The sequence below is a fragment of the Cyanistes caeruleus genome, chromosome 5 (genome assembly GCF_971803275.1).
Source record: "Cyanistes caeruleus chromosome 5, bCyaCae1.hap1.1, whole genome shotgun sequence".
Lineage (NCBI taxonomy): Eukaryota > Metazoa > Chordata > Aves > Passeriformes > Paridae > Cyanistes > Cyanistes caeruleus.
The window spans coordinates 18482887-18493475 of record NC_141705.1 but is presented as its reverse complement, the minus strand read 5'-3'; the positions used below and the strand labels follow the sequence as shown (position 1 = coordinate 18493475).

At 37.0% G+C, this 10589-nt stretch overlaps 1 protein-coding gene and 1 long non-coding RNA gene across 2 annotated transcripts; one reads left to right on the top strand and one right to left on the bottom strand.

The window, feature by feature from the left end:
- Positions 1 to 25: 25 nt before the first annotated feature.
- On the bottom strand, positions 26 to 10543 carry ZCCHC4 (zinc finger CCHC-type containing 4). The gene is made up of 13 exons (XM_086890144.1): positions 10411 to 10543; positions 10118 to 10236; positions 8463 to 8545; positions 7502 to 7777; positions 6917 to 6997; positions 6530 to 6602; positions 5918 to 6068; positions 5265 to 5365; positions 3976 to 4097; positions 3306 to 3381; positions 2761 to 2812; positions 1918 to 2062; positions 26 to 257 (listed from the first exon to the last, which is right to left on the bottom strand). The coding sequence occupies exons 1-13, from the start codon at positions 10493 to 10495 to the stop codon at positions 134 to 136; spliced, it is 1488 nt and encodes a 495-aa protein (XP_086746270.1). The 5' UTR covers positions 10496 to 10543; the 3' UTR covers positions 26 to 133.
- On the top strand, positions 2763 to 8181 carry LOC147652957 (uncharacterized). The gene is made up of 2 exons (XR_015287100.1): positions 2763 to 2821; positions 4918 to 8181. It is a non-coding gene; the product is annotated as an uncharacterized LOC147652957 (long non-coding RNA).
- Positions 10544 to 10589: the final 46 nt, after the last annotated feature.

The following is a 10589-nucleotide window of genomic DNA, read 5'->3' as shown; positions in this document are numbered from 1 at the left end:
TGATGTATAATAAAGGAACTGCCACTTAATTCAATTAGGTTTTATTCTGGATGTCAGCACTTACATTTTTAGAAAATAGAACAAAAGGGTGACAATAAAAAATAAATAAGCAACTAAGTAGCAGTAAGACAAGTCATGACTTTTTTTTCTTATTCTTTACTTTCCTCTTGGAGAATATGGCATGTTTCATAGCTAATCTTTTACAGATCCCCGTTTTTACTCTCTTTTGAGTTTTCAGCCTTTTCTTTTTGTCAGGTCTGTAAAGCAAAAAAAAAGGAACACAGAGATTAGAATAAAATGAAGAACACACTTCTCTGTACAAATAAGTTTGCTGCTATTTTAAATAAGTATATGAATTTGTGACAGTATGTGAAGTACTGTCACAAAAAGTACAAGGAACATTCCGTCTCAAAATGTTATGATCTTTCAACTTCACAAACCTGTCCACTTTATTGCCATTATACATTCATTTTATATATTTATTCAGCATTTAAATTTACACAGATATTGAAAACAAGAAACTCACCACCAAGCACAAAAAAGCACACACAGAGTTTCATGCTGAATATATAATGCATGAATATGTAATAGAAAGACTTAGAAGAAAGTACATGAACACCATTAGGAAGCATCCTGCAATTAGTACAGGATCTAAATACAACTAGCAAGTGGATTGTTTTCCATTTCTTACAAAAGATGTCATAATGCAAAACGCTGAATTATAACAAAACACACAAAAATTTTATTAGAAAAAGAAATCTAAGTTATCTTCTGCAATGAATCAGCAAAACAACTAACTGATGGCCTGAAAGTACTAAAACCATTCTGGTACAACTGACAAAACAGCATCTTCCTTGACAGAAAAAACAGATGGGATTTCATGAAATTCTTTTACCATCCTTCTTAATTTTTTTTAGCAAAGGAAAAATAAACATTAAGAGATGGAATCTTTATGAGAGAGATATAAAATGAAACATTGCTACCTTTTGTGTCTAATACTCCCTAAGCAAAACCTGGTTTAATATCAGTAGGACATGAAGCAATACACCTCTACCCATCTGCCATCCAGCAGGCACCTGGTGAGCCTCTGGATATTGATCCAAGAGGGTAATTGTCTGAGTCTCACTTTGTAACATAGGTATAGCTTTTGGAAGGGAAAATTTGCCTTCCACTGCAACAGCCATTCCAGTGCAGAATCACAGATATTGATCACTCCCATTACTCTGGAGAGGAATTTATAAAAATGCAATCACTTATCCCAAACTGGAAAGACTGAGCCATCTGCTGGATCATCTCTTATCAAATCCCTTTTCCTCTTTTCAGTTAGTTCCACCTGAAGACAACCACACACCATTTACTTGACTCTCTGATACATACAGTTATGTGTACAGTGTTGGTATGTAACAAAAGGACAATCATGGAAGAATAAGAGTACTCAATGTGATACTCATTAATGATGGAGATTTAGATCATACTACAAAAAGTACCCAAAATACCACAAGGAAAAAAGCAAAAGATGCTACAACAAAGCAAAAGAGACAGAAGCAATAAAACCATTATAGTGACTCTTTTCTCTGCCCATTCATGAGGAATTCAAAGGGGATAAAAGTGTTCCATTTCTTCAATTTTCAGTCATCTCGACAGAGCTCTACGCACCAGTCACCAAGCTTGCGATCCATATAAATCAGTTTTGAAAGAAAACCCACAGATAGGGAATTGGGATCCCCAGTAAATGGCCTGCCTCTTATCATACCCACCCTTCAGTATATACTCCCCAGCAATGCAGCAAGTGGGCAATAGTGAAAGCTGATATCAGCACCTAAAGCCAAAAATCATCTTCTGAACTGATTCCATGACATAAGATCTCATCTCATCTGAATGCTGTATTTTACTGTGTTAACACAATATCACACTTACTGACAAGCTGCTCTGGAGCGGGAGAGACTAGGACAGGCACTGCGCTTGTGACCTGTCTTGCCACAAACAAAACAGCCAACATCAGTCTTCTCACAGCTGTGCTTTTGAAGAGTGCAGCAGTTGCAATTGTTACAGTGAAACCAAGCTGCAAAATATATAATGTGATTTATCACCTTGGAAAAGTTTAAAACAAACATTCTGAAGCTAAGCTTTAGTACAGGCCATATTACCAGATTTTTAATTCTGGATTAGCTTTATAGAGATGGATGTATGCACTTTCTGGTCCCTTATCACATTACTAGACATACCGTGCAATTAATTATGTGTTAATTATTTTGCCATTAGAACTTTTATCCTGTGTGTCATCTTCAAAAGGAAATAGTGCAGATGTTACAATGTACTTAAAGATTTTTATTTTTGTAACAGTAACAAAAATAACTGCTTCAGCTATTTATACAGAGGTATAAACACAATTAAATTTGTGCATGAAACAATTTTATAATGATCTCTCAAAAATTTTAGTAATTGCCTATTTGTTTGTGAAAGTCAAAGTTTACAAAATTAGAAAACACATGACAAATGGAAATATTTCTGTTTTGCCATGATAAATATAAATGGGATATATATGGTGTGCCTTGACAACAATTTGTTACCTTTCCACACAGCGCAAGTACACCTAAATTAACAAATAGCAACTTATGTGAAATTGAAACTTTTCATTTATTCTATATCTTCTGAATTACCACATTTTACTTATTTCATAGAATATTTTATCTTCTGGTTTGGAATCTGTTTCTTTGGACTAAGTACACTTCTATTTAGAAAATATTTTTCTGTACTTACAGGGTTTTACACATTTTTTGCAAAGAACACAATGTTTCCATCGTCTGCCATCCTACAAAAGGTAAACAAACAGTTTACTGAACCGCCCCAAACTGATTCTATTTTAAAACAGAATTACTTGTGTGTGGTCCCCACTGCTTACAGGAACAACTCATCTGTAGGAAGGACTGTAACTCAGAAACAACAGCCTTGAGAATCTGTGAAAACCACAGATGAAACTTTGAAATTAGCAAGTTCTACAACTTCAGAGCATAAGAAAAAATACATGTGTTAACAGATCACAGCTGGCTAAGTTCTGGTCTAAGTGGCAAGCAGCAAACTTGTCCTGTCCTCTTTCCAACACAAAGGAATTAGGGAAAGAGAAATTAATTCCCAGTGGGTTATGGAAGATGTATTGTGAAGGTAATAAAAGTCTATGAAAGTGAACTGCAGTGGGTTTCCCATGGAACTCTGTATCAGAACAGGTTTTTACCAAGCAAGTATTCCAGAGGTTGTTATCTGGCTATGGCTAAAACTTCCATTCAGAAAGGAGTGAAAATACTTACTTTTGATGTACATGAATTGCATATCTCACAGTGCTGGTTACCAGAACTAACGTATCGCTGACATACAGTGCAAAATCTGGGAAAAAAAGATGTACTGGTCCACTGTTTGCTCACAAAACAATTAATTTTATACAGCCTTAACAACCAATATAAGGACTGCAAAATCACTGTGTTGAATTAAGAATTATATCTTTGCTGCATAAATGACAATCACTTAGGCCATTTACACTCAGTACATCCACATAGTAAAATTCAGGTCAAATTATCAACAGTATCAGTAATAAATGAAACTAAATTCCTCTGTCCTTGATGCTTCTCTTACAAGTTCATTTTTTTACTATTGTATTAATAGCTGATTATCAGACATGGCTGTAAATCTCTTTTGTAGATGTAGACAATACTTCCTACAGACAAAATAAGGAATCTCACCATTCCACACTGGAAAACTTAAATGTCTTTTTAGACATTTCAGTTCTCCTACACATTGTTTATATAAAATGCAACTTTAGAATGAGACAGAAAAATGTGGTCTTAAGCCTGGCATCCAAGTTAGGCAAGACACTATTGAACAGCACCATCCCAAATTCTCTTTTGTCTCCTTGGGAGACTTTATGTCGTAATTAAAAACAAAGACACTATTTTAAGTCACCTGATAATTAATACATCTTACCTATATCCCTCTTCTTCAGGAAGCACAATCATACTTGGGGTAAGGTTTGTGAAAATACGGACAGGAGACTGTCTACGACCTGTCTTGCCATGTTTATACAGTGCATGATTATCATAGTCTACCTAGAAAAATAAAACCATAAAAAAGAGTCTTAAACTGAATGCTAAGCACAGGCAAAGCTATTTACGTATTTATTATCTTTATAAGTGCCTTATGAAATGTTCATGTTCATATAAAAGACTCTAACCCCGAATCAGATCACAAATTCTACACCAAGTTTTTTGTCTCATTTACTTGTAAATTTATGCAAACATAGTATTAAGCTAGACTGACAATACTTCAATAGTCATATTGTATTTATTCATTTTTGCTCATTTGCATGGGATAACATTGCCGCTGTTGACAAAAGCATCCTGCTAAAAGAAAAGGATATATAGAGTTTGGTTTGTCAACACGAGAAATGACATCTAAACCCATCCCAGAATAATTACAAAGTTGCAGATCCAATTAGCCTGCTTTTTCCAGCACTGCCTTCAGAGACTTGTCACAAAAACTCTCAGCTCTGAACACGGCAGGAATGCAGTCTAGCCTAGCATGAGTTTCCACTATTCTTCAACAAATTTTCATTCTACAAGACACAAATATATTGCTCAGAACATCAATATCAAAATTCATGCAAAGTCATTACATGAAAAAATAAACCTTTAGCATCATGAACCCATGACTGAACTCTCAAAACACATTGAAGTATGTTTGCTTAAACTATGCGGAGAATGGATTCAATATTGAAGAAGCTGATACCAGTTAATTGCTTTATCACTGACAAGTTCACTTATTAAGTAACTCCAAACATTTCCATCACTGTAATTGTACTCTGATCCCAGCAGTTTTGGAGATGAAAGACCTTAATTTTCTAATATAGATTTTTTTTTTTTTTCCCAGGGCTGGGCACTATCCACTGACATTACAACATCTGTGGAAAATTAAATACTCTTCATCAAGTTACCTCTCACCTCTATAACAAACACCTGTCAGAATTAGTGCAAATTTTGTTATGCTGAGAGCATGTCAGAAGAAACGAGGTCATGCATAAATGACAGATGAGTTAAAGATACATAACAGGAACATGATCGAGTTATCACAAATACGACTAATAGAAATACAGAATCCAGGCTTCACATGAGCAAGGCCCAGCTACAGAGAAGTGCTACCACTGCACCTGCTTTCACTCATATTCCTCTTCACATTGCACACAACTGGTATTGTTGATTCACTGGGTTCAGCCATACCTGGTAATCCATCATACTGAAGCTTGGGAAAAAGTCAAGAATACGAGACTCAAAGAAGTACGGAAATATCCAGAACATGGGCATCTCTTTGTTGTCATGACCTAGTAATGAAAAGACACTGGTGTACACAGGACAAAAACATAGTACATGCAGCATGAGAAATTTACAGTGAACATTCCAAATATATAAACACAGATACGTATGTCACGTTGGGCAGATGAACTAGTTCTCTTAGGCGACAGAAAGTTTTGGCATATTTCACATGTGGAGCCGTGTACTTTTTTTCTACATTACATGTATTATTTTGTACATTACATGTACATTTCACATGTAAGCCCCATTTGACATCCACTTAAGTTGCTAAGAAACAGTACCAGTTTCATAGCTTATTTTTCTCTACCTTTACAGTCTATTTTAATTGCAAAGTAGATTTGAAAAAAATGGGAAAAGTTTTTAAGGCAGGCTTTGAGAATTGGGCATTACTGAATTAAAAATATCAGGAGAGTAAATTAGATATATGGTAATTCATCTTAAGAAATTAGAACATGAGTATGCTCACATTCACCTGAATAAGAATCAGAGACTTATAAATAGGTACTTTTTTCTTAAAATGATGTTACAGCAGAAGCCACCCATCTGGCTATAATACATACCTTCTTTTTCTGTCTCCTTCCACATTGCCATCAGTTTTTTAAAACTAGAAGCCAGTGCTTCCACTAAACCTCCAAATGGGGGATCAGTTACCATAATGACTCTTTCACCATTCTCCTCATGTAAGAATTTCCTGCATGTTTCATGTGCAGCCTGTAAGAAACAGAGGTTAATTTTCAGAAATGATGATTCAAAACCTGTAAACATATTGTCTCCGGCAATAAACTGTGGAAGTTTCAACTTTGAAGATGGAACTTTTTTCCCCTCTTGTGGAGGTGAATTTCCTCTTGAGTAGCATTAAAAAAAACCCCTCAAAAAACACTCCTAGATTTGAAGGATTGAAAAAAAGTGTCCTGTTCAGCTAACACATAAAAATATTACTGAAAATCAAAGAATGAGACTGCCTCCTTTTTAGTAGTTCTCTTCCACTCACTTCAAAGCTATTACAGTTTTGCTAACTAATGTTCCTTACACACCTTAATTGCTGCTTTTATTAAAATGTTCTTAATTCATGTTTTCCCATGATGTTTTCTACCAGTCTAGTCATGAGTTTCGTACAAAATTCTGCATCATGCACTTTTTTACCAACACACTCAATAAATAAATGGCCTTACCTCTCCACCAAAAAAATGATGATTGAACATGTTGTAGTGACAGAATTCATCCTCTGTGTAAAATTGTGAATACCTGTAAAATAAGTTTTGATAGCAGTAGAAAAATATTAATAACTCTGTCTTTCCTAAGAGGTACTCAGAGCAAAAACAGGCCTCAAGCAAAACATCATCTTTGGGTTCTGATTACTGACAACACATACCAATACTGAGAAAATATTAAGTATACTTACTTTTCTCATCCACTGAATGTCATTTGTGTATGTGTACGGGAACAGAGAGATGCAGAGACAAGAAAGGGAAAACAACCACCAATTTATCTCTTAAAACACTTAGAATACACATCTTTGTATACATTCTTCAGATACATAAACATTTGTTAAAACTTACCTGAAATCAATATCTAGCAGAAGGCTTCTAACACTGAATTCTTCCTCTTCTGATGCTTTTGAATGGATCATTTCATGAAGCCTGAAGAAAAATTGGAACAAAGAAATTTAACACATGATCACCAACTTCAGAAATGATCCTGCAGGACAAGAATGTCTGGTACTTTATTAATGTAAACCAAACAGATAGAGAAAACAGAGTAGTCTAAACTAGGGTGATTCCATTTGGCCTGTACTCAAAGTCAGAAAAATAGGTTAATCTTAAAAGATGAGAAGTCAGTCGAGCCTACCGGACCACCTCACACAAAAAAAGCGTAAGGTTAGAAACTCAATGTCACTTCCATAAGTACCAAAGGGATCTAAAGTGTGTATGTGTGTTATCTGCAGTGCTCCCACAGTCTTCTCTTATAAGAGATATATTTTAAGTTCAAAGCTAGACTCCACTAGATGTTTGGATAATCCCAAGCAATTAAAGCATAGTGAACCTTTTATTATGGGAGAATCATTGACTATGTAATCACTAGTAAGCTGTACTGTTCTGAGAGAGAAATATTATTTGAAAGTGTAAGAATTCTCATTGATATACCTGGGTGTTCCGACACAGAGCACTCGTCTGAATCCTAAATCTATAAGGAGATTCAGCAGGAAGTGGCAACTTCTGTCTGCAAATAAATACTGTGCATTTGTTTTTTTATTCTCCAGTGGATACAGAAGTTGACTTGGGCTTTTCAGCTGGGCAGTGGTGATATCATACAGGAACTGGTGATCCGAGTGTTCTTCCCATTCTGCTGGCAATAGCAATTGCTGGCATTCCTGGCAAAACCTCCTCTTTGATAATGGCAACAGAACAAAATTCTTGTACCTACAAAGGGCGATAGGGAACGAAGTTTGAAAAAAGCCTGTATCAAAAATAGGAAGGGGAGCTATGGAGGAGTTTTTTTGTATTTTATGAGTTCAGACATTTAAACAGACAATGTAGTTTACATCGCTCTTGCAAAACTCCATGAGAATGAAGTATTATTTATTAAAAAAATATTCAAAGGACACTTTGAAATGCATAAAATATTGTCTCCAAATTTACTGGGAATCTCCATAAAATAACTTGATTACAGAGTAAAAACTCCATCAACTATCAGCAAAGTTCCATAAAGTTCCATATACACAAAATTCAGGCATTACTTGTTAATAAGTTACCTTTGCTTCTTTTCACAATGTTAAGTGTGATACTTTTGCAGACAAGTCAGAAATAAATTTTTTTAACAGAAATTGCTACTGACCTCTTGTAATCATATTATAACATAAGAATAACTATACACACACCAAAAAACCCCTTAACCCCTCCAGTTCCTGTTTTGAAAATACTGTGCTCTAGTTAAATGTTTCATGCAATTTCCTTTCCATTGCCATACAACAGCTCTTATTTGTCCAAACTCCTCTTTTCATTTCTCCTCATTTCTTTAAAGAATCCTGAAATATTATCTCTACATTCGGAGTACCTAAACTTGTATTTTTACATCTTTACTGAAGAAAATATACATTACCAATACCTGTCCACGTTCTGTCTGTGTGTTAAAGAAGGCTGATGATTTCTATTATATTCTTCACGTGCTGCAAGCCTGGTTTCTGACACCTGCAAAATTTGCATGTATGAAAAGTTACAAAACTAACAGCTACTACTGTGTGTTGTACATCAAATCTCAACATGAAAAAAGGGTGCATCGAAGGTCTCATGCTTTAGCTACTTTGTTGCAAAGAAAAATAACCACATTTGCCATTTCAGAAGAACAAGTATGTCTGCAGCACAAGGGCAGGCTACAAAACAACACAAGCCTCTCATTGTGAATTTAAACTGCGCATTTCATTCTCCTACTACATGTAATACTCAGAGAAAAACTCAACAGGTGATAATGAGGAAGACAGAAAGAGCCGTCCTTTCTATTAATGTGTGCCAGCAGTTGTGTTCCCTCTGAAGAATTATGACCTGATCCTGAAAACCTGATGAAAGTACGAATATTGCCCAAGTCTTTTGTGTGAAATCATTTTAAAAGCATGACAGATCCTTGTTATGATCTGCACCTGAGTCTTTAACACTTCAGTCTCTCACGCTCTCCTCTGAGTCTTCTACTTTGTTCCCACAAAACGTACTCATGGTTTCACAACAGAGTTCCAAAGACATTTGGTCAAATCTTATGGAACTGTTTTGCTTAAAAGAGGAGACAGTAAAATTCAGTACAAGAAAAGACATCATAATACAAGTGATATTCAAAATGAATGACAAAGAGAAATTGCTGCAGATATTCTGAGACTACTAAGCATCATGCTGTGCCCCACCATCTCAACATTTTGCATATCCCACTGTTGCTTGTATCCAATAGATTTTCGCTATCTTTACTGGGGGAAACAAAGGAATCTTGGGATCAGAAGTACCCAATTTTGTTCAACACTGCATAGCATTGGCAAACTTCCTATATGTTTTGGCAATAGAATAACAAATGCTAGGTTTGCTCAAAATGTACACAGGCTTTCTTGAATATTTTATTTTCTTGAATTTTATAGCTTTCTTCAAGCTATACTTGAAACACATTCTCCTGACAGAATTAAGTGCTCAGCTAAATATCAACTATTACACAAATTATAGAAAATAGAACTTCACAGAGATTTTCACAATAAAATATACTTTTAAAATTGTTAAATACAGAAAAAAATCACCAGTGTTTCATAAAACCATAGAATGATTTGAGTTGGAAGGGACTTAAAGAACATGTAGTTCCAAGCCTTCTGCCATGGCTAGGGGCACCTCCCACTAGACCAAGTAGCTCAAAACCCCATGCAGCTTGGCCTTGAATACTTCCAGGGATGGGCATCCACAGCTTATCTGGGCAACTTTTCCAGTGCCTCACCACCCTCACAGTAAATAATTTCTTCCTAATATCTCACCTAAATCTATCCTCTTAATGCTTAAAGCCATCACCCCTTGTCCTTTCACTACTTGCCCTTGCAAAAAGTCCCTCTCCAGATTTCTTGGAGGCCCCCCTTCAGGTATTGGGAGACTGCTATAAGGACATCCCGGAGGAAGCCTTCTCTCTTCCACGCTGAATAACCCAAACTCTCTCCGCCCTTCCTCATAGGAGAGGTGATCCAGACCTCTGACCACCTTCGTGGCCCTGAGTCTTTAGCATAGCCTCAAGCACTGCTCTCTTACCTTCTCATCTTCCCACTGAAAAAAGTTACAATCTTTTCTATCCCTACAAGCCGAACAAGCATAGAATCTTCTTCCTTCCTCCTTTCCTTGGCTGGTCTTCACAAACAGAAGTGCAGGACCTAGGGACAAATGTGGAGGGTACGATAACACAGGGAACACCTGCAGATCTTTCACTGCTCCGCTGCAAGAGCCGAGCTTCCAGAACAACGCCTTCGCAAAGGCTGCTGCAGAACAGCCCAGGCACGGAGCCGAGCACAGGGACGCTCGGGAGGTACCCTCCGAGCCCGGCTCACCGTGAGGGCAGCTGGGCGCGCCGGGCGCCGGCCCGAGCAGGGTGAGCGCTGCGGGCCGCGGCCGCTCGGGACCCGCCGCCGCCATGACACCGCCTCCTTCCCGACGGGCACCGCGCCGGCGGGCGGACAGCGCCCCCCAGCGGAACGGCGGCCCGGGGCAGCCATTTAACGCGTAAACA

Bases quoted from the DNA above. Each gene is read 5' to 3' on its own strand.
- ZCCHC4 (XM_086890144.1), bottom strand. From the start codon at position 10,495: ATGGCGGCGGCGGGTCCCGAGCGGCCGCGGCCCGCAGCGCTCACCCTG. The intron at 3,382-3,975 runs GTAAGATGTATT...TTTTTTTCCCAG, and splicing joins CCTGAAGAAGAGGGATATAG to ATTTTGCACTGTATGTCAGC. The intron at 2,813-3,305 runs GTAAGTATTTTC...TACCTTTTGTAG, and splicing joins GCAATTCATGTACATCAAAA to GATGGCAGACGATGGAAACA.